The sequence below is a fragment of the Phalangium opilio genome, unplaced genomic scaffold, assembly GCF_054372755.1.
Source record: "Phalangium opilio isolate 3A_F unplaced genomic scaffold, DU_Popi_V2 ptg000070l_1, whole genome shotgun sequence".
Classification (NCBI taxonomy): domain Eukaryota; kingdom Metazoa; phylum Arthropoda; class Arachnida; order Opiliones; family Phalangiidae; genus Phalangium; species Phalangium opilio.
In genome coordinates, this window is record NW_028324182.1 from 4,904,258 (window position 1) to 4,928,605 (window position 24,348).

General features: G+C 37.2%; 1 protein-coding gene across 2 annotated transcripts in view; it reads left to right on the forward strand.

Annotated features, from left to right (window-relative positions):
* LOC149661230 (protein turtle-like) overlaps nucleotides 1–24,348 on the forward strand; it is a 444,653-nt gene that overhangs the window by 41,145 nt on the left and 379,160 nt on the right. For both annotated transcript variants that reach the window (XM_089842695.1, XM_089842694.1), the window contains exon 3: nucleotides 8,280–8,347. Coding sequence is in view for 1 of the 2 variants with exons in the window: in XM_089842694.1 (XP_089698820.1) it covers nucleotides 8,290–8,347 (58 nt within the window). In the remaining variant the exon portion in view is untranslated. The remainder of the gene's footprint in view (nucleotides 1–8,279; nucleotides 8,348–24,348) is intronic.

Sequence of the window (24,348 nt, forward strand, 5' to 3'; positions counted from 1 at the left end):
AGCTATAAGAGTTCAACATTTGACCATTTCCACTGGTTGACGGTACATTTACATTAGCATTACTTTGATTACTATTAGCATTTAAAACACTAGGAGAAGCGCCTGATGGCGGCATATTCGTGCTAGACGAATTACTTAAGCTACTAGGACTAATAGGATTAGTAACAGTAGGAGTGGTCCCTGGAAAACCCAAGTTAAATTGACCATTGGTCAAAGCAGTTATTAGATTTAACTGTTGTTGGTTTTGTTGGGCTACTAGATTAGCTAGTAGAGCACCCATACGATTTGTAATATCGTCAGCCAAAGAAGATTGGCTAGTAGTCGGGGTAGTGTTTGTGGCACCCGAAGTAAGACTACTAGTTATAGGGGTGGCTGTATTTGAATTGGGATTTCCAGAACCATTTGGATCACCTTTTGAAGACATTGTGTCTACTAAGTTAGAGGAATCCTGATTTTGATAATTTGAACAGTTTGTGTTTATATCTAAATCTACGTTATCTGATAACACAGGATTATCCTCGTTTTCGTTTAAAAATTCCTGTGAGGGGGAATAAATTTCTGTTTCTTCACCAGAAGAAATAATATCTAAGTTACGGGCCTGAGATCGCGTATAGCGTCTTTCCTTATCCATAAATTATACACGTTTGATTTAAACAATAATGATAATAAAATATTGTCCCGTACTAGCAGTAGGTTGATAATTTTAGAAAAAAAAATCGTTTGTGTCCAACCTTATTGTTTTCGGCGTAGAGGTCCGCTCCGGAGTCCCGCGGTCCTTCCGGAGATGATGGGCGACGATCCGCGGTGAAAATGTTCTATTAGCACGTTGTCCCGCAGTCCAACGGTAGATTTTCGAAGCGTGATGCGTCTTGTAGCGTGCCGTCCCGCAGTCCGGCAGCTGAGTAAGTCCTTACGGAGTTGATGAGTGACGAGGGTTTGTGAGGGTCACCTCGAGGCACGTTGTCCCGCAGTCCAACGGCAGAAATTCTTGTTATTTGTCGTTCGTTCGGCAACGTACCGTCCCGCAGTCCGGCAGTGAAGAATAATTGACGGTGAGCAGCCACGTCGGAGTCGACTCGAGTGATCTTTGGTGCAGCTGAAGAGTCCCGCAGTTCTCCTCCCAACAACCAAAACGATGCTATAGATCTCGAAGAGCGACCAAATGCACGACGGAAAAGGCGCTATGGTACCACCGGCAACAGTCAGGAACGACGGCAACCTCCGGCAAAAGAAGTCATCAAGGATGGCGACTCGGTAGGGTAACCGACATCGAAGCACGGCGCCTCCACCAAAGTTGTAGCGGACTTTGGGGTCATAAGGCCCCGCAGCGGTTGGCTATGCCGTTGTAGTTCGCGTACAAACTTATTTAAAAATAATTTTAGCCGTGGGGGTAAAATCCAAGATAACTTTATTACATGTTAACAGTGCAGAGGTTAAGAACGAAGTCACTCGAGATTCCTTCTCATACGTTTTCATACGAGGGGTTTGACCAAGGGGTTAATCCGCGAGGGCGAGGAGAGGAATCTCGATCTTTTGAAGATATCAATACAAAAGGTGTTTTTTGAGTTTATTTTTAGAAGCGAGAAAAACATCTCGTTCTTTACAATTTAGAGTACTGTGACGAAAGGGTTAACAACAGGTATTGAAAAGGTCAGGGGTGTGAGTGCAGGTGTGTCCAGTATTAAGAGATACAAATTTATAGGATGCAATGAACTGTAGAAGTTCGTAAAGTGAAGTCTAACAAAAGTAACTTGTTACAGTAGTTAAGAATAGTGTTTGAAACTGAGACGGTAGAACGTTAATGCTTAAACTCTCTAATATCGTAAAACAGCGACGCTTCTTTTGGAGAACTTGTATCGCTACTTTCTATAGCGTGTTTAAAGCCTTAATAATACTCATTGTGAAATTGGATCAAAGGAATGATGATGATGAATAGCGTTTATCAAAGTATCTTAATCTAAACGAAAGGAAAAAAACATCCATGTTTATTGTAGACACGCGTTTATTTTCATCACATTCCATTTTCGTATCGGTTATATAAATGATCAATTTAAGTAGCTAGCGTCTACTAATTTTTTTTTTCTCTCCGCTATCCGAATTCATTTCTGTAGAGCGTGCGTGTCTTCTCTGTACCGCAATTTACCTTCTCATTACGACTATTACACAGTTCGGTAAGCGCAAGGGGGTGGAAAAATTCGGTTCTTTATTAGATTGTGCCGTACACCGTTATCAGCGACTGCACACCGGGGTTTTGCGTCCCAGCGTGGTAATAAGCGCGCGCCCAACAGCTCGCGCGCTTTCTTAATTCCTAAATTTCTTTGCACATTCGCGTTGAAATTGGTAATAAATTGGGTGTAATCTGATTGGACGATTTTGCATCTACACTCCCCGGTTTTACCGCGTTACCGGGGCCTCCACGAACAAATTTTAGATATGTGTTACGAAAGAAACGATGTTATTGTAAGGATCGCTAGGCTAGACGTCATGGAACGACGGATATCTACCGACCCGTGCAACTGAGATTTAACCCTAAATTTCTCTACTGTTTATAACCCCGTTTCTTCACGCCTAGTGATGCTTTAAACTAGAAACGTCGGCCGGGGATCTAAAAAATTAGGCTTAATGCACCAAGGGGGCCCTCCTTATTAGCGCCGGTAGTAACGGACCTATAGATAATTATTTTTTTTTATTCATTTCTTTTAAGTTTAGCTTAGTTATTAGAAGTTGAGTTAATTTTGAGAAACAGCTTGGAACGAGTTAACGAGTAATGATCTTACAGGATATATGGTTTTAAATCATTTTCGGACGGTGCATGGTATTTATGATATAAATTTCAAGGTTAGGCCTATTTCCTCTCAAATGACGCAACTTCAGCAGTTGTCGTTCTTTTTTTTTTTTTGCTACGTAGTTTTAATGGAAATTCCGTTAATCAACCGAATAACGTAACCGCTGGTAGAAATCTATCATTTGAAATATGTTAATTGTTAAGTTCTCCCATAATTTGGCTAGTTATAAATAGAAGATAAATGGTTACTAGAACTTCATTTGCCTACGTTTGAGGTTATTTTGCGATGGAATTTGTTTGGCCACCGTGGCTTCATTAATGAACGAACTAATAACTAAACTTACCCATTTATTTTGAGGAATGAAAAATGGATTTGAAGTCACAGTTTCAACAACCTTGGTGGTTTTTTGGTCGTCCTCGGTCAAAGTTTAATGGAACTAAAACCGTATAAGCGTATTTTTAAAGCAAGCGATGGTGATTTTAAACATTCATTTTTTTCTCTCTCTTTCTGGGTTGCTGAATATAGTAACGGCACTATGTTGATTTTTAGTATAGCAGTTTTGTAAAGGGAAAGGTATGGGATTGCCATTTCTCTTTAACTGTAGGAGTAAGAGTTTAGGAGTTAGTATATAGTAGGCGGGGTGCACCGTTTTAAACTTATCCGTCTTCATTACCATAGACTATTTTCTATTATTTTTAAAACGTTGTACGTCTCATTAACCAACGACCAAATTATGTAAATCATACTCTTTTTTCTCTCTCTTTTAAAAAGCGTGTATAGAGAGCAAGGCGATCGTTTATCGATAAAGTTTCAGCCTTTAACTACGCGAGCAGCGCCTTTTCAAGCTTTTTTTAAACGTTTTTCAAACATTATTTTATCCAGGAGTAAATACAACCATAAATTCATATGATATGTTCCATAAGTTTGTCACTATGAGCTTGTCCTAAAGTGGCGTAGCTCGTAGATTCTCGTTGTGAGGCGCTGTCAAAGGCTTTGTACCGAGGCTTAGTACAGACTAAATAGGACTAGATGGACTGCTAAATTGTGTCGTCAATTCTCGCGTCGTTCTCGAACTAGCTCTCAGTAAGTCTCAAGCATTAAGAAGTATTGGAAGTGTCATACTATGGAACATTTCTTATGAACCTATAATACAACAGGATTTTTTGTTTGTACCATCTATATCTATATAAATCAAAGTCCTGGCTGACTGATTGACTGATAATCAACGCCCAGCCCAAACCGCCTGCCCTAGAAGGCTGAAAATTTGCAGGAACCTTACTCCTAAGTAGTAGGCGCATACTAAGAAAGATTTTTCCAATCCGCCGCCATCTTAATAAATGGCGATCTTTGCAGAAACGTAAAAAATCTTCTCTAAGCAACTAAGTCCGCGCGTTTCAACCGATTTCGCAAATATTTAGTACACTGGTTTCCTCTAACCTATAGACGGGCTGAATTGCCTTTTTGGTTCGATTTGTTGCCATCTTTTTAAATGGCGGCCAAAAACTTAAAAACCCTTCTTTATGGAATAACGTCAGCATGAAAAGTAATAAAAATGTCCTGACGGGCTGAGGGGCAACGCCGAATGCCTTCGCTCCTAGGGGGCTACAAAAATATCAGTCATCAGTAAAATCTACCCATTCTTTATATCATTTTGATGGAAGTTCTTATTACACGCGAATTTCAATACAAACAATATAGGTTCATAGGTTCAAATACGAATTCCTCAAAACTCCTAAATCAAAACATTGATTTACTTAACAAAAATGTTTGCCTGCAGGTTGAAATCAATACTAAAGGAGTAAATAAAAGAGTATATACTGTAATTGAACGAAAACCATTTGACTGATGTGTGGGTGTAAAAGTCAGGAGACTTCATTCAGTTCTGGGTGAACGCGAAAAATTGTTAAGAATTCTTCGAAATTCCTTTCTACCCATAAATTAACTATAGTAATATAGATAGGATGATTAGGGTCTGTTTTTCTCCCACTTTTTGAGTAACCAATTTTAAGTGTACTATTTTGAGGGGAAATGCAACGGAACGTGCCATGCGGGTTTTTCAAAAGAAAAAAAAAATTACCAATTAAAAAAAGAAAAAAAGGTATAGTCTTCTTCCCTCTATACAGGGTGTTCCTTAAAGGGTGTACGGTAGGACCAAAGTACAGGTGGTTCTATGGGTCGTTTTGAGCCGAAAATGTTCAATAACATTTTGCCCTAATTGTCACCATTTTTAAGTTACGATTATAGTATTAATTAACATTCCAATATATCTTATAAACGGGCAAAATGTCATAGAACCTTTTCAACTCAAAATCATCTTTAGAACGCATTGCAGGGTTGCCACATTACCTGGAAATCCTGGAAAAGTCAGGGAATTTAAAAATGGGTTGGAAAAGTCAGGGAAATTTAAAATGTACTTGAAAGGTCAGGGAAAAGTCAGGGAATTTGATTTAAGTGGGTAAAATTTCTGGGGATAAGTCTTTATTGAAAGAGTAATGAAAGTTTTCTTCTCATCATCTCTTCTTAACACAGAGTGAACTCTATAGAGCAATCCTTAAAAATGCTGTCTAGAATTGTTTTTATGTCAAGTAAATGCCTTTAAAAAACCTCTTAGACTGTTATTAATAGATAAAATGTTTCTTAATCATTTTAAGGTAACAAATACATGGGAAAACTTTATGTAGAGGGTTTATTTAATTAAAAGCACTTAAAACGTGCTGCAAAAATTTACGTTTTCGGCCTAAAAAGGTCAGGGAAAACCTGGAAACGTCAGGGAATCTGGTTCTGAAAATTCTGTGGCAACCCTGAATCATTGTATATTTTGGTTCTAACCGTGCACCCTTATTGGAACACCCTGCATAGTCTTTCTAGCGTATGAAAGCGAATACCTTGTAACATTGTAAGCGCGGTTCTAAGAATAAGATTCTAGTAATTAAGTTTAATAGTCGAGACTGATTTTAGGAGTTAATGAGGAAGTCGAACCAAATTCTGATTTAATCACTGAAATTATCAAAGCACTAAGTCTTGTTTACGTCTATATGATTAAGCTTAATAACAATGTACGTACAAGTCTCAGGTTTAACTTGGGTGCGTGCAGGTTTAGCAGGACCAAGGTAGTCAAGTTCTGAATAGTTCAATCTGAACTACTAACTCTTGTAACATTTAGGGGAATGACAAACCCCCTTTATTGAGAATAACGAACAGAATTAGATATAGTAGGCCATTTTAGACCTATTTTGAATCTGTGGATTTAATGAGAAAAGGGGATTCATTTACTAACTTAATTGGTGACAATAAGGGGGGGGACAGACCCCCGTAATTAAGAATTACGAATAAGATTCTATGTAGTAGAGAATTTTAGACCTATTTTGTATCTATGCATTTAATGATAAATGGGGATTCATTTGCAAATTTAATTGGTTTTAGCTTTCAAGTGATTTATTGTATAGTAAAAGGTGTAATATAGTATTTACAGAAGTGAGATGAGACCAGAAGTACTGAGCTAACCAAATTCTTCACTCGGCGAAAGTGAATATTCTTGATAACACAGGTTGGACCTCTGGTAGCGGTTTCGGAATTTCCCCTCCAAAACGTGAGACGCTCGTGGCAGTAGACGGCCGAACTAGATTCAAGCACCCGCGTCCGTGTTCCGCGGCTTTAGGTTGAGGGGAAGGGGGTAGGAAATGTTTTTGGAACTCGACCAATATTTTTCTCTCTAGCATAGGCGCGATGGAAGCGGCATAAAATCCTCAAATTTGTTCACTAGTGCCAGGATCTATTACCAATGCTAGAGCCCTTCACTTCTAGTCTCATCTCACTTCTGGTATTTATAAGGGTTGTTACTGGAATATTACCAAACTTTTTTTTTTGTGAATGGGAGTATACTTGCTCCAAATCTTTCCCCGGGCCAATTTTAAGTAAACTATACCGAGTTTTTGGCGGGGGCTTTTTTTGTTATTGAAATATGTACTATGGGTTTTCGAAGCTGTTGTTTTAAAAGCGTGGGTTTCACTACCCCGCCACGGTTGCCGAGTAATTGCTCGCGACTTTTCGGGTCGTTTCAAAGCAAAAATCGTTCTCGCGTCTTTATAAGGTATAAGAGGGTGGAGTAGGGTCGGATATATAGCTATATAATAAACGTTTTAAACGCTTTTAAAACCATGCAGGGAGTGTGTGTGTGTGTGTGTGTGTGTGAGTTCAGTTTTGTCACTGCATAGGGAAACCGAGCCAAAAAATCCTACGCTTGTACGGAGACACAAAAGAATTCTGCGAAGCTATTGGGTAGCTCCGATTTCTTTCTTTTTTTTGTCTCCCAAGTTTTCTCTCTCTCGCGAAAATTGCGCGTGATTGGAAAACTTAATGATTACGCGCGCGCGTATGCCCTTTTTCAACGGAAGTCACGTGAGAAATTGCTCCAGCTTCGAATACGCTATTTTAAATACCTTATTAAAGGCTTGGGTTTTCACGCTGACAGTTTCAGTCGAGGAGGCGCGTTAATTCTTGTACTTTCGCGCCCGCCGAGAGGTCAAAATGTCACGACAGGAATCGGATAATGGCCCTCATACTTTAAACGAAGTCTAGCTCAATTGGTTTCTGAGCTGGGCTATTAGGAACTTCTATACATAAATAAGCTTTAGTTTTTTTTAAAGCGGCTTATATATTTTCGCGTGATATAGAACTATTTTTACGCCGATATGTATATATTATTGGGCGGGTCACTCTTACACCAGGGCTTTCTTTCTTTAATATACATAATTTAAATTTGACTCGATCGTTTCTCCGATGAAGCCATTATACATACATATACCCGCCTTTTGAATAATTTGAATGGGAAATTTTTGCTTGGTGTATATGCCAATATTGACTTATTTAATATATTTCTTTTTCGGTGGATGTTAATCAAGTTTTAGTTGAATGCGGTTTTTACGAGTTAAATTACAAGTAGTTTGGTATTGATTAAGATGACATCAAAGGGCATGGACATCTTCTTTAAATAAGATCAGATCACTAGCGATATCTAGTTTATTAGGGAGACGGTATATTCCAGCTTTATCTTCAGTCCAAAAGTATAGTAGGTCCGGAGTTAATCCCCGCCTCTAAATTCTTGAAAACTCACGTCAGCGCGACGCGAATGACGAAAATTACGTACTTTCCGACTGAGGAGAGTGAAGCGAAATAGCCCGGCCTCCTTTTACGCTCCCTCCTTGTATTTTGAAAGGGGACTGGGACTATGGCGTGCGAACACTTAGGCATCTTATATCTTCTCCCTAATAAACTAGATATCACTTCTTGGTTTAATGTTATGTCGTCTGTAGTTTTCCTTTAACAAAACACTCTAAAAATTAATCAAGCAAATTTATCAATATTAATTAAACACCCCTTAAATAATTCAATATTTTTAACTTATGAGTAATTGAAGTCTTATAGTACGATACAATTTTGTTTTCTTTTAAATATATATTTATATACATTTATTTTTGTTTTTTATTCGTTTAGATTGTCAACAATGGACCTTCGCACTTCCGGACGAAATCCGTCACGTGACCTCTCATTGCGACCTCAGGGTAAGTGATAATTATTTTAATTCATTTAGTTTTTCTATTGTAAGCGTCTGTCCATATTTATTTCGTTCCCGGATACACAATGATGGAAAGAAATTAATTATTACAATTTGCTCAGGGTCTTGCTTTTTTTTTTCATTTTTGAAATTATGAAAAAGGTAAACAAATTTCTCTTCCGGTTCCGTTATATACTTTTGCGAATTCCACATCTAAATACGCGAGGTTTTTAACCGTACGGCGGTTGAACCATGGTTTTTATGTTGCCTAATTAAGGGGTTTGAAGACTTACTTGTTTACCGAAATATTCAACTCGTAAACATGTTTGATAAAAGATAGACCGCGCTTATACAAAAGTTTATTTGAGTATATTTTGATATCGTGTTTCTATGGGGAATGTATACGTTCGATTTGACCACTATAGTATAAAAAGGCTAATACACAGACACGAGGTATGAATGCCAATAAGGCTCGTGGAATGGAAGGAAACCTATGGAAAAATTCTCTATGCATCGCGTTGTTATTCCAACGGCAGACTATACGGAACGCTGTAAAGTGATAGGCATGATGGTAGTGGAACCTTTAAAAACGATATTCGGGTTCAAATACACCAGGGATTTATTCCAGATCTAACCAGACAGGAACCAGACTGGAAGATTCAGTATGGGGAAAAAAAGAAACAGTCTTTTAAAGTAAAGAATATCGAGAGTGGGTGTCCTAAAAGGTGTTGGAATGGTTAGGGAATTCTCTTGCCTTTTTAACACACCCATATATATCAAACCATACCCATAGGATTTACTGCTATAGCGGAACGTGGGCAAAATGGGAAGTAGATGTTCTCGAAGATATAAAAAAATGCATTCGTCTTTGAAAATGGACAATGTTCAAGGTTTTTAAAGTTTCTGTTAGGAAATTTGAAATTGTACTTTTGGGTTAATTCACTTTAAAATAGGGCTATATAGATGAAAAGAAGCTTTGAAACGTTTCCACAACATGTTCTATAATATATATATATATATATTATGACCAGAAATGACCTCGATATAAAATTTGGCCAGTAAATATTTTTTTTTTACGATTGGTAAGTTGTTGCGAAAAACAGAACTTTTAACTTTCATCGTAACTTTATTTATATTCAGACTGTGAGAAAATAGGGAAACCATAACTGTGTAAAATTTATACTTTGGTGAGATTGATTTAAGTTTTTAAAAAACTTAATTACACTTATATCTGATCGGTGCGTTCGAGAACTACTATATAGCCCATCAGATGTCGCTTTAAAGTGAGTCTGACTGTTTAGTTTGTCGGATCAGGGATATGTCCACTTCAACGAACTCGTTAAACCTAACTTTTGCTTTATTTTTGGAATTAATTTATTAAATTAGACTAGATCTAGCTCCAAAAACTGATTTACCGGCGTTTTAAAGCTTCTAAATTACCGCTCTCGTTAAGCCTTAGTGTGCTCAAAATTCAAACTCTGTGAAAACGTTTTATTTGACATTTATCTAATCTACCTGATCTAATGGTATTCCTTGATATAGAATCGATAAATAAGATTACTTATTTTTGAACCAACGTCAGGAGATATCTAAGATCTATATTTGAGCGGAGAATAAGGATCTTACGACAATATTCTTATTTCAACAACAAAATCCCGAAGGAGTGAAGTATCGTTCTCTTGAAATGTTTACAGGCTGTACTGTTTTTTTTTAAGTTGGTTTATTTTTTCTCCTCTCTTTTATTGCTTATATTCCTTTTCGGATGTCGTATATCCTCTGGCCAATACGATTTTGATTAAATAGGACCACCAGAGGTTTATTTTATATCCCGTTTTTCCATCAGGTTCGAATTTCGCATACAAGTATTGTTTCGAGATTCAAATATATGCTAAGAACATATGAAAATGTACAAAGGGAATTTAGGGTCATTTTATAAGTCTTCGTTTCTTTTCCCAGCAATACCTTTTTATCGTGGTTTATTTTTTTGAGTTTCGAGTTTCCAATTATATTCTTGAGTTAAGGTCGGTACGTTTTCTTTAAAGGCAAGCTTGACTCTAGAGGTTGTTTATTTTCGAAATGGTATACTAACAATGAAAGAAGCCATTCATTCGCTCTCTCTTTGATATAACCTTTTTTTCAGTCGAATAACGAGTTATAAATTGTTTTCGATTTAAAAACTACGATCAAAGCAGAAGTGAGATGAGACTAGAAGTGAAGGGCTCTAGCTTTGATAGTAGATCCTGGCACTAGTGAACAAATTTGAGGATTTTATGCCGCTTCCCACGCGCTAAAACTAGAGAGAAAAAATTGGTCGAGTTCCAAAAACATTTCCCACCCCCGTTCCCCTCAACCTAAAGCCGCGGAACACTGACGCGGGTGCTGGAATCTAGTTCGGCCGTCTACCGCCACGAGCGTCTCACGTTTTGGAGGGAAAATTCAGAAACCGCTACCAGAGGGCCAACCGTTCGTGTGTTATCAAGAATATTCACTTTCGCCGAGTGAAGAATTTGGTTAGCTAAGTACTTCTGGTCTCATCTCACTTCTGATCAAAGTGAAGTCTTAAAAAACTCCCTCTAGTTGACATTGCCTAAAAATAAAGGAAAACCTCTGTTATTTTATAGAAAAATGAGGTTTGTTTTTCATCCTGGAGAGTTTTGGCTAAAACTATAATCACTCGTCCCCGGACTCGAGTTGATTTATTCCACGTTTATTTTATATTTCTTTAGGGTTACGGTTAAGTATTGAAGAGTTCAATTTAAAAGAAACGTATAGTAGAAAGATAGTTTTCTCAGTAAAAAAATAGAGGGGTTGTTCTTTCCCCAAAATATTTTTCTTTAATTCTGGTCTACTCTCGCGGTTTCTCCTGAACCATCGTTACGTTTTGTTATTTTTTCGACCCCGTCGTAGTTGACGTAGAGGAAAAAGGGTCAAACTCGCATCTGGTTGGCTGGTCTCTTCTTCCATTCGGAGCAATGATGTATATTTATATATAGGCATATATATATATATATATAAAAAAGTAAATCCCAGAAACAAAATATCCGGAAAAAGTTTCCCATATATATTTCTTATTTGCTCGCTTGGTAAACTCTGATCTTTTCTGTTCCTCCGTTTTTTTCTTCTTTTTTGGTTTCTTGGCTTCCTCTATCTCTCTTTTTTTCTTCTCAAAGTCCTTCTTTCTCAAGCGAAGGATTTTCTGGGTGGAGAAGAGAATTTCTTCTCTTTTGCCAAGAACCCAAGAACGTTAGACTCGTGGTGCGCGTTTCGACCCCTTTTTCTCAATTTCTAACGCGTTCAAAGGTCCAACCCAAGTACTGTACTTTGTCCATGGAAGGAGCGTGAATTAAGTGTAAGACTCGCGTTTTAATATCGTCCCATAAGCTATCTCTAACTTTGTCGTTCAGTTTATTCGGCGTCTAAGAATGAACAAAATTGGGAAGAGGATGAGAGAGAGGGAGTCTATTTTCTTTTCTCGCTCGAAATGATTTGGAAAAAACGAGCTTTGCTCTCGCTTCTCTTCAAGTCCTTTCTACTACAGTCACTATCCACCTTAGAATAGAGCAATTTAAGCGTTGAAAAATGGCGATTTGTAAGGAGATTTTCACTGTTTTCAAGGTTGAAATCGAATAGAGCTTCTCTTATTGTCGACTGGCTTGGAAAATAAGAATATCGAAGTTGTTTATATTTTTTTCTTCTTCCTTTAGTACAACTTGGATCTTATCTCGGGCATTCACTCACGTACTTTTGGGTTTCAAAAAGCTAAGCCTAGACTTCCCATTTTATTCCTACAACCACGCTAAATTTAAATAAATTGCCCTCTCATATTTTAACAATGTTCGCCAAAAGCTTTTTCGTAATTTCCGGGATGTTTTTCTATACTCTATACGTAAGAATGCTTATTCGAGTCGACTTTATGTTGCAAAATTTTGTTTTCCATATCTTTTACGTATTTTTAGAAGCAAATATTTGAAATAACGCTGCGAAACCAATTTTATACAAATGAAAAATTGGAGAATTAGTTAAAAAAAACTAGGCTATAATTTATTGAGAGTTAGGGTGTTCCAGAAAAGAGTGGTATAGGACCAAGTACAACGATTTCGATGGGCGATTTTGACTCAAAAATGTATTTCTATTTCATTTGTCCCCCCCCCTAACGGAATCCTTAAACAAGTTGCGATTGGAGTGATTTACGCTTGGCCCCTTAATTAAATTAGCATTGTCTTTCAGTTTCTTAATTAATTTTAAGGGGTTATCCGGTTTTCCGTAAAACACTCTAATCATAACTTGTTTTACTTAGGGTGTTTTTTGCAAAATGTTATAGAACATTTTAGACTCAAAATCGCCCATAGAACAAACTGTACTTCAATCATACATCACCCTTCCAAATCACGGAATTTGTATTTTTCTCGAACGAAAGAAATTTAAAAACCATTCCTGAATGTTGGCTTCTCCTCGAACACCCGAATGTAGCGGGTGGAACACTTGTACAGGCGTTTCGTCATTATTATAAACTCCGGCCGGCTACACGCGAGTTAGATTAAATAAATTATATCCGACTTGTATATCTTAACATAATCGTTGCTATTTAAATTTTAGCCAGTTCCTAACGAGTTTCGCTCGCGGAAAGTGAACGCGCGTGAATTTTGAACATTTCCGGTAATTTTTTTTTTCGGATTTTCCCTTTAACCCCCATTGAGAATTAAGAATCGGGTTCGTTCTAAAAGTCCATTTGCACAAAGCCCCATGATCAATAAAGTTTCCGGAGAAGTTTAATAGTATACTTATTCGTAGTCGTACAGTTGAATTTCCAGAAGCTACTGCTAGAAATTACTTAGCTCTAGGAGGGAATTGGTCTAATGCAAATCGACAAATTAGCAAACCGGGATTTTGCTAATACCGCTTTGGAAAAGAGGGGGTGGCCGCGGGCGAGATCGAATCCCGTTTTAAATAGATGAGTGACGCGATAAGTCAAACGGCTATTTACAGTTATTAGTCAAGCCGTCTGTTCTAAACAAACAGTCGATCCGTTGGCCTTAGTTTCCACGGGAATATCTTATTAAATTTCGCCAAAATTCATATAAGAGAGATGGAGGGAGAGTGAGAGAGAGAGAATGAGAGAGAAAGAGAGAGAAAATCCCCCGTTTTGTGTGTGTGATCTGATGGATTGACGCTCGTCGGCCTCTCGATGCCTTTATACATTTATACTTAATGTACATTAACGTCGATTCCGGCTCCGGTACTATGGAGGTCTGTACTCTTAATACAAGTATGACGATACTATATCACCATTGGGAACTGAGACGGAGAGAAGTCGGTACAACGTATAAGGGGGAGGAGGTGGAGGCCGGAAGAGTGACGCGAATAATTCACCGGGTCATTTATCGATAACTGGTCCGATCCGAAATTTGACTCGCCTAATTTCCTAGCCGTGTCCTGAAAATGACAAGTTTGAAACGTTCCTAATGAAGGCTCGGCTTCTCTCTTAACCTAAATACGATCTTATATCTTGACAAGCTATACTGGGTTTCACTCTCGAAACAAGATCTAAAAATCAGCGCGTGCACGCGCCAACTAGATTTTACAATTAAACCTTACGTGTATTTGACGCTAGGCTTAAGAAGTTCAAAGTTCACAGACAGACGTCTTGTATTCAATATGAAATGTTGTACCAATACAACATTTACTAACTCTACGGAGCTAAGATAGTAATATAAACCAAGACTAGTAAAGGACAGATATGTAATTTCAGCGAAATTAACAAACTTTCGTGTCAAGTTAAATTTGCAAGTTTAAGTTGGTAATTTCAAAACTTCGAAACTTCATTTTGTAACTAATTTACAATTGCTTCTTCCTTTTTTCGTAGTTTTGACTTATATGAAATAATTTTTCCTTTCTGTGTCCCTCGAAAATTATTTCAAGTTAACCGGAAACAATGTTTTGAAAATTTGATATACCGTAATCAACTTATCCCTTTCCTTATTAATAAGAATCCTTCTCTCTTGGGAGAGAATTTGGTGGGTTGAGAAAAATTAGTAGCGAATGATACCAGTAAAAACGTACGTACCATTTCTGAGGTTATACACTTCCATTAATCTCTAAGAGGTCTTTAACGAGAAACGGTGGGTGAAAAACCCCCATTCTTTAAGCGTGACCCCAAAATGAACGGGAGAAAGTCACCCCTATGACTTCACTCTTGTTAATACCATTAAGGGAATTATTCCACATAGATGGTCCGCCACCGCACTCCAAAGTCTGTAGTTTTAAGATAGTAAACCCAAGTTTTAATGGAGGAGACGGGATAGAATAAAACTGTAAGTCGGGGTTTTCCTACCTTTAGTTTTTACGTCCGCGACTATGGACCTTATGTCTATCACATGGACTAAAGGCCCAGTTTCTTTTTTCGTTTACTCGAAAGAGATTATAAAAATGGTGAATATTACAAATTGAAACTGTGACTCCATCTATACAACCAGGAATACATATAGCTAATACGCCAAGGAACTCGAGTTGCCTATACCAACCAATGAAATCGCATGTCAGCACTCAAGTCCGGCCCACAAATCCCGCGTAGAAATTAACACGGCATTTATGAAGGCACAATGATTACTATTAGATGTATCAGGGATAGATTTAATTTTAGAAGTAGGAATGGAGAACGGTTAGTATTTACTTCAGTCCGACTCATGGCCCACGATAGAGCCCCTCCCTCCAACACGTAACGAAAAGTTAAACTTATCTTATTGGCACACTAAAACTACGTTTTGATGACGTTGCTGACGGGGACGGCGAAAAATACGTAATTCCTTTTTACCTCTGTCGCTATGACCCGCCTCTTCTTTCATACCCCCCCGTCACGTGGAAGGGGGTCCGGGACTTTGACGCGCGCCCCGATTGCTGTGTTCTCCATTCCTACTTCTCAAATTAAATCTATCCCTGGTTGTATATTTTCCTGCTACAACATTAAATTCAATACGAACAATTACTTCTTTTCTGGTCCTCTAATGCGGTTATAAAGTCCACTTTTCTATATTCGTTGTGAGTTTTTAAAATAGCTCTAGAACTCGTCATTCATTTTTCTTCCGACTTGGTGTGGTGTAATAGGAGTGTATAAAAGAAAAAGAAGGGTTTTAATAGTAGTGTACGGTAAGCCAGGCCTTCTTTTGATTAGATCCATTTCCTTTAATGTCATTTCTCAGTTCCTCCCTATATATTTCCGAAGCGAGACTTCTTCCAATTAGGAAATTAGTTGCCCCCCCTCCTCCGTTCTACTTACGCCTTTCAAATATAGAGAGAAAAGAAAGTGAGAGAGAGAAAGAGAATGAAAAGAAAGAGCCCTAATTTGAGGTAGACTCCCCTGAAAGTCCCTTTTTTGACTAGCTTTAATATAAAATGGGAATGTCAATCCTAGAAAAGAGACCGACGAGGCTTAGTAGAATCGTCCATTTTTGGAAATTTTTCATAAAAAAAACCCCATTTCATTTTTGAATTTTCTAAAATCATTTTTGTCTTTCGAGTTTATTGAACTATAGTACATGTAACCGACGTATTCCAGAAGGGAATAACAGAAGGATGACACTTTGTATCCTCTTAATAGAGTAATGATGAGGAACTATTTTTTTTCTCGATGTGATTCGGTTTAGTAACCTCGCTCCAAATGTAAAATGATGTTGGAAAGAATCAAGTTACAATTACCCCACTTTGTGGTGCACTTCTCTCGAAGAGGAGTATTATTTACTTCGGCTAATACGGAAGAATTTAGGGAATCTAGTAGAATGAAAAAGAATAGATGAGTTTAAGATCCATTTGGGATGTTTTATTTATTATTAGACCTATTATTTTTTTTCCTGTGAAATTCCTTTTTCCGGTATCATTTTATTTTTAAAATTTCTGGATTGACTACAGTTTTCAAGGTATATGCGGTGTGAAAGCATAGAGAAGAAAGTAGTATTTTTCATAGTGTTCCTGAACCGCGATAGAAAATGCCTTAGGTTTGAAAAGTTTTATAAATTTTCAATTGCTTAGCTCTTACCTCTTGGAAGAAATTGAAATAGTTTTAATTTATGCTAATACAATGCATCCTTTAAGAAAAATTTAAACTTTTATAATTTATCTAAAATTTGCAACAAATTTCGATTAAAAGGTTCATTCAACTGGCCCCTCATCCCTTTTTAGAAAATTAAGAAGTGTAGAGTAAGGGGCGTTTAGACAGACCGAGGGGTTAATAACTTTGATATTTAAAAAGGCTCACGTAAGGTCAATGCAATCTTTAATTAAAATATAAATTATTTTTGACTATTTTCAATTTTCCAGTGAAAAAATCCGATTAGAGTGATGAGCCCCTCGGTTTTAGGTAAACCATATAGGCCAGAGTGACTCGCGTAAAATTGATGTTTGTTTGGGGAAAAGTTTAGGAAACGCTAGTTTTGGAAAATTATAAGAGCCGACGACGGCGTTTTAAAAGCTCGTTATACCCTTTGATCATAAAGTTTTGGAGGGCAATTAGCGCGAACGTTATAGGGATTCTTGTCAAAACCGGCGTTTTAGGGTCTCTTTCATCCCTCGTTCTATACATCACCTCCGCGCAATATCAAATATACCGTTGTATCTTATTTAAAATCGTGTTTTTGATACGATTGCGTATGTACTAATACTTTAAAAAGTATCACTTAGAACAATCGTTTAAATTAACCCTTTGTCACCTGAAATATAGTAAAGATCACTTAAACGAATGCCAAACTAAAAATCTATTTAATAAGTCCTACTGTTTCATATGTATCGAATTGTAAATTTGCAAGCGGGTTCGAGAGATGCCAAATCCCCTGATTCAAAATAGGCATCGATTAATCCGGATCCCATCCATTTACACGCCATCAGAGTTCCTGGCTAAAGGGGATTGAGTGCCAGTTTAACCGTATAGATCCGTCTCCCCGCGGCGGAAATTAACAAGTTGATTAACATCGACTGATTCGAAGCGCTATTTAACCCCCCCCTTCCCCCGCTTTCGATCATCGAGCCCCTCGGCGCATAATTATACCACCCGAAAGTTATTTGGATTTTACTGGTATCGTATATTCTGCCAATTCAGATGATGTTTTGGAAGAAACGGGCGCCGATAAAGCTAGGTCATACAGGGTTCGTACACGACCTGGAAAACCTGGAAAAGTCAGGGAAGTTGAAAATGGGCCTAAAAGGTCAGGGAAAAGTCAGGGAAATTGAAAATGGGCCTAAAAAGTCAGGGAAATGTCAGGGAAAAATATATTGGTGGGAAATTGATAGTCTGGATAACAGTATAAGGGTGACCAAAAAAGTGTTGTCTGAGACTTGAGCAGAACCCCAAATTTGCGGAGCTCGCTTCGCTCGCTCCAGTTATTTATGATTTACTTATGGTTAAATTTAAACGAATTAATTGGCTTATCTTTATAACAATGACAACTCGTGCAAAAATGATTCGAGTGAATTTAGATTGGTTTTCATATATTTACGCCTTGTAAGTTATTGCATATGGTCAGGGAAATTTGTGGAATTTAGTCAGGGAAAACCTGGAAAAGTCAGGGAATTTCATTCCAAAAATTTTGTACGAACCCTGTCATAGGGCTTCATCATCTTCTCTCGATATGTCTAGGGATTTCTTCGTTGTTCATCCGTATAGCGTAACAATGAGGAGGTTCAAGAGGATGAGGCAAAAAGGGTTAGTGGGATGATGCAATTTCACATACTCCTGACTTCCGTATAGCATTAAATGATTCACCGTGAATGAGATTCTTAGTTATTAAACTCGAGTAAGTCCTTGTTGGAACAATATCAATCCGAGCTGTTGCGCTATTCGTAAATATTTAGTTTTGTCATCTAGTAGCAGAGACGAGGGATCGGAAACTACTTCACGTATTTATATACTAAAGTGATTGCGTATGAAAAAGTTTCTAGTGTTTATACATTTCGGTTAAAGGAATAGGACGCATTTCCACACATTAAACCTTAAAAGAAAGGCCTTTTTCTAAATATGAAAGGGAAAATATTAAAAAGACTGAATGATTGCAAAATATTTAGCATTTAATTAGTCTTAAATTCGAAATCTACTTGCCAGCATTGGTTTAGTGGCGTCTGCTAGCCAGAACTCCTTACCCTTACGGGATTGGTTGAACTAAACTCGTGCTAGTTCTGGCTGACAGACACTTCTAAACAGTAGTCTGCGTTTTTAAGACCATATACTGATAAAAACTTTTAAATAAGAGATTATTTTTAAGTAAATATAATTTCATGTTGAATGAACCTTTCCTGTAAGCGAATGTCCAACCTTTCCATCTGATACTGAGACACCTTGTATTTCCCTATACTTTGATATCAATATTCGCTTGTCGGCAGTAAGACATTATAATAACCCTCAATGTTATGGTCTGTTTTCAAGGTAGCGATCGCTTTTGATAAACTTTTTGCCATGTCTATAATAAGGATGCCAAAAGTTCTCTATCGATCTGTTATGATCGACATCTATTATCCCTAAATTGGAACTTATATAGATCTTAATGAAGTAAACTAATTAGGGACTGTTTTTGATTTTGCTCACTCATCCATTAACTTAAGATAGTTCTTGTTTTGATTTGAGTTGATTCTGCAAGCCTCGCGTTGGCGTTCAATACTCTAGGTAGTTCATGTTAGAAATCTCCATTTTCCAAAATACTCGAGTCTAGGTTGTCTCATTATGTATTTAGGTTAATTAGGAAGTCATTTTGTAATCAGAGACGGTCCCTCTAGTGCTTCAAATAATTATAAAGTGTATCTTTAGTAATGTGATCAAAGGTTAATGTACTATACAGCTTGATTTGGGAATTTGAGACCAAAAGATCGTATAATTTACCGTTTTTCTCTATGAATTCTGTTGGTTTAAGCCACTAAATTAGCTAAACCACACTTACTTTATTTGGTATAAATTTATTCCAATTCAATATTGACACGCGAGCTATTTCCTCAATGGTGCTCGGCATTTGAAACACTTTTACTGAGAGAATTGAAAAAGAGGGTTTCATCAATCTCTGCAAAAAAAGAAAAGAAAAGAAGTAAAGATTGAAGAAAGCCATCATGCGTGAAGAATTGGTTTATATAAGGGGTTCAGACCCACCTCGTTATCCGAGAAACTAAACCTAAACCGTATGGAAAATGTCTTCTTTAAATATATCTCGAGGACGGTATGGGTGCACGCTCGTGAAAGATGGAAAATATAGACCTACAGTGTAAGCCACGCGTTATTCGAAACATTGGAAATTGATCGTGAGTCGAGATCGGCGCGGCATTCGGTTCCGACTGTGTTTTCGTAGACCTTTCGAAGCATCGTGAGTGGATGAGAATGGAAAAGGCCTCAAAAGCGGAACCCCTGGAAAAGCTACTGCCTCGGAAACCGTATCGAGTCAAGCGTAGAACCCACCACCCTCTCCTATAGTTTCCTCCATGGGGAAGAGAAACACGGGTCCAATTTTTGGGGAAAGATGAGAGAGTTACGTCGTCGCCTTCTTCCGCTCTGTACACACGCTTCGAAGTTCACGGGGTTAGGCCGGGGACTTTACTGTTACCAGAAGTATATGATACTTCCCTTTGAGAGAAGTGTACTACACAAAGCGCGGCAATTCTAACATGATTCTTCCCAACATCCCTTAACATTTGGAGCAGGGTTACTAAACCGAATCACATACGCGATGAATAGTTCCCTCATTATTTATCTATTAGCTCTTAACTATTGCCAAGGCGCATGCGTTTATGGATTTTTGTCCCACGTCAAGACAATCAAGGTTTGTGGGTTGATTGCTGAAGATTTAGTACCAACAGTTATAGAATTCACCCTAGCACGGTGCGATGCCCATTTGAAGTTTGATGAGCGGGAGAGCAAACTAAAAGGGTGAGCCTGGGAAGAATTATGCTTGATAACTAAATTATTAAGAGAATACATAGTGTCATCCTTCTTCTATTATCCCCTTCTGCTGTTACTGAAAGAGAAATACCGAGAACAGTCTGGGGGGGGGGGGGGTACGGTTTGAGATTTACTTTCGAACTGGTCTATCTTTAAGCGAGATTCATTGTCACTTTGGAACTCGCGCTGCCATTTCTTTGTGGGTTGAAGGGCTTTATCTCTGTTGAAAGTTCCGGTTGGAGAGATGGGCTGTGTTTCTTTACTTTCGTGGCCTATTTTCTGATGTAGGAGAGAGAGAGAATAAGATGAAAGAGCGAGTTTCTCTCTATCTTTCCAATTCGCTCCCTTGTTAAGGAAACCGTGTGATCTTTTAGAGAGTTCGTGGTTTTGATCCCACGCGAGTGCTATTTATACGAACAATTTTTAAAATCCTTCCTTGTATGCGTCAAGAAGTGATATTTAGTTTATTAGGGAGAAGATATAAATTCGCCACATTTCCAGCTTTATCTCCAGTCCAAACGTATAGTAGGTCCGGAGTTAATCCCCGCCGCCTCTAAATTACAACCAGCATATCATTGGTTCTTGAAAATGCACGTCAGTGCGACGCGAATGACGAAAATTACGTATTTTCTTACTGAGGACAGGCGAAGTAGCCCGCCCTCCTTTTACCTCTCCCTTTGTATTTTGAAAGGGGACTGGGACTATGGAGCGCGAATACTTAGGCATCTTAACCTCCTCCCTATTAAACTAGATATCACTTCTTGATGCGTCAAAGGCTTTATTTTCCTGTCGCTCTTTATTTTGCAATATATCGCAATGAATCTATAGACAGGCGCATTATTTCCGTCTCTATCCGCGTTCCTCTTTAATTTGTTGTACAATACTTTCTAATTACAATCATCTCTCTCATGTTTTAAATTTTAGTCGACAACAAAATTAAATTTGTCGCAACCTCCTTCTCACTCATTTGACGTGTCTAATTTGTTAAGGGGTGTACGAGATAACGCGACCGAGGGTTTGCAAATTTTTCCCGGTTCCAACGGGCAAATTATTGTATATACGAGAAACAAAAGCTACCTCTGGGATTCGTAGAGAGAATTTAACTTGAATAGAAATTTTTCCGAAACTTGTATTATCAAGAATTTATTTATTTATGCCATGAATATTGAACCGTAGATTTAACCTCACACGGTATTTTAAAACATTTCTTTGATAAATTTAATACATTCATACGCTAATGTATATATATATATACGAAGCTGATTTTTGACATTTTCCAAAATCCTTTGATTGGCTTAACTTTTTAATGAATATAAAAAAGAGCACCGTAGCACAGAAAGCTTCGACTAAAGGAACCAAAAAAAAAAAAAAATGTGATCTATAAGCTAGCAAAGTTCTTTTTCTCATTAGATTCATATTCTAAGCCTTTGAAAGCCACCCACTATCGTCGTTAAAGAGAGAGTAAAGGGTGTAGTATGGTAGAATGTGGAAGCTCTCCGTTTTTTTTTCATCTGACAGTTAATTAAGGTTTGACTCCCCCTTTTTCAGCCCTTCCCCCCCCCCGGTACAGCGGCATCTAGTAACGGTGTATTTTAGACAAGTTTGTCTCTTGGGACCTCGCCTAGATTACGAGTCAGTTATATTGTTTCCATCGCGTTGCTAAAGTTAGTATATAGTTAACCCTTGTAGCTGTAGCGTAGACGGCCACGACGTTATAAAAACGCCTATTAAGATGGCAACGAAAGAATTTATTCTGCTGTATCGTGTCACGCTAGATTACTCTGTTCTTCGCTAGCTCGTAACCTATCATGCAGGGTTGGAATTAGAGAGAAAAAAGGAGAGAAAAATTCAGGGGCTACGCGCCCCATGGCCCCAAAAATTGCTCGTACATTTTACCAAATTAGCGGGGAGCAACTGATTTCTTTTTTTTGTGGACAAACAGGGGCCATCGCTTCTGCGTACTGCACTACTCTCGCTTTTCCTCACTTGTTTTTGTTTAAACCAAAAAGTTTTTGATTAATGGGACTCTAAATAGAAGCTATTAGGCCAGTTTTAAACACTTCACTCAAATCTGAAATTTGGCGGTACAAAGTCTTTTTCTTCAATAACAACTAGACCGTTTTGAATAATTTTTTGCTGTAAAAAAATGTAAAGAGTAGGGCATATATATAACGTGACATTACACTATCAATTGTTTAAACGCGCGGAATTGCAAAATTTGAAGTCCAAGGCTTAACAAAGTCTTCAAGTTTTTAAGCTAACCCAACGATTTTTTCTACTAATTAAACTATATTTGGTTAATTTTAATTAAATTAAAATACTGGCTTAGATATTAAGACTACTAAATATAAAGATAATATAATTTATTAATAAAAAAATACTGCCCAAATATTTTTTTTTCTTTTGAAATTTACCGCTTGGTTTTATCGTTTTTCGATATGAAAAAATATTAGAAATTAAAAGTGGGGTCTGTTATATAGGAATAATTTGGTAATAGGGGAGTTGGCGCTTCGTTATTCGCTATTTCGCTTCCATAAAGCAGTGCCTTGGGAAATGGAGGAAGTAAATTTCTTCTTATCAGTACAGTACTTTGAAAGTTTCAAAGAAATCAAGCGCGGAATATAGTATACCGTTTGCATCTAGAGGCTCGCTAGTATAGCTTACGTGTAGTTTCGAATTCGAGCTCGTCGGATAGCAATCTGAGATACGGTTACCCACCACCCCCATTGGACCTCCATTCCATATTCTCCATTTAGGTGATTGCTACGAAACGCCAAGAATCCCTATAGCTCGTGCCTTTTTTTATTTTTTAGTTTTGCAAAAAGGGTTTCCTTATTCCTAGAGAATCTAGGCCTAGAATGTATAAAATGCGAGGGTTTTTTTTTTATTTTTCATATTTTTTGCTCGTGTTTTTCGTCTTTAATGGAAACCAGGGAAATTCAGTTCTGCTCAGATTCAAAGTTCAAATGTATGTAAGAGAAACTCGGGTCTTATCTTAGTTCTATAGAATTTTCTAAGTTGATTTATATAAACTCCAAAAATTAAAAGGAGTTTTTTCCCCCACCGAAGTTAATGATACTTGGGTTTTTTGGAATTATCGTATTCTAAGGTCTCTCTTTACTTTATACGCGTTGAAGATTGAATTTGGAATGGACAACCGAAATCCTTAATTTAGTTAAAATAAATAGGCTATACAGTTTCCTTCAAACTGAATAAATTTCTTTTGTAGCGTTTCTCTTTTGAAATTTTTCCCACATCTATAAAAATAATCTTTAAACATTGACGTTTTCTTTATCGTAATTTTAAACTAGCGAGAGTAATTTAATTTTTTGTTAAAAAAAAAAACAAAAAACAAACTCGAAAGAAACCTCAGATAGCAAAATTAAAGGAAATCTCGTAGGGATCATAGCTTTTCGTTTGATGTTTAAGAAGCTACGATATTCAGCTTTTGTTTTTAGTATTTCAATATTTATGTTTTTCCATCGTTGAATTTTACATGTTTTCCATTCAAGAACGTTGATATTTTATTGACGGTGAACCGGTTATTTTTTTTTCAATGGCAAACGGAAAGTTATTCTTTAAATCTCAAATTTTTTGCATTTCATTCGAAATTATTATTATTGCTATTTTTGTTTCTTTGCGGAAGTTCATTATTTTAAAAAGATATAAAAAGCCGGAAACTTCCTAGTTTTAACTGGAATTTTGGAAGAATAAATAAGTAAAGATCTTGGCTTTGATTTTGGTAAAACTAATCGGCTAAAAACTAAGCAGCTTATGTAAGAAAATTCATTATTCTGTAAATTCTTAGAAGCCTCTAATAAGCTACTGACAATAGTTCTCGAGTAACAATAATAAAAATTATATTTTTAGACAAAGCCCTTGCATCTAATTAAATGATATTTAATGAGTTTCATTTTGAAAGACGGAAGCTTTTAAAAGAGGTCTTTCGCAATCCTTCGATTTAATCTAGGCTTACAATAGTCTAGTTTAGTTAAATAACTTTTAATTAGGCCGCCTTTGTCTGTGAAGTATCGTCCTTATCGAAATGAATCAAGGTCGAAGTACAACTCTTAATGATAAAATGATAAATTGGAAATTTCTCGTTAAGA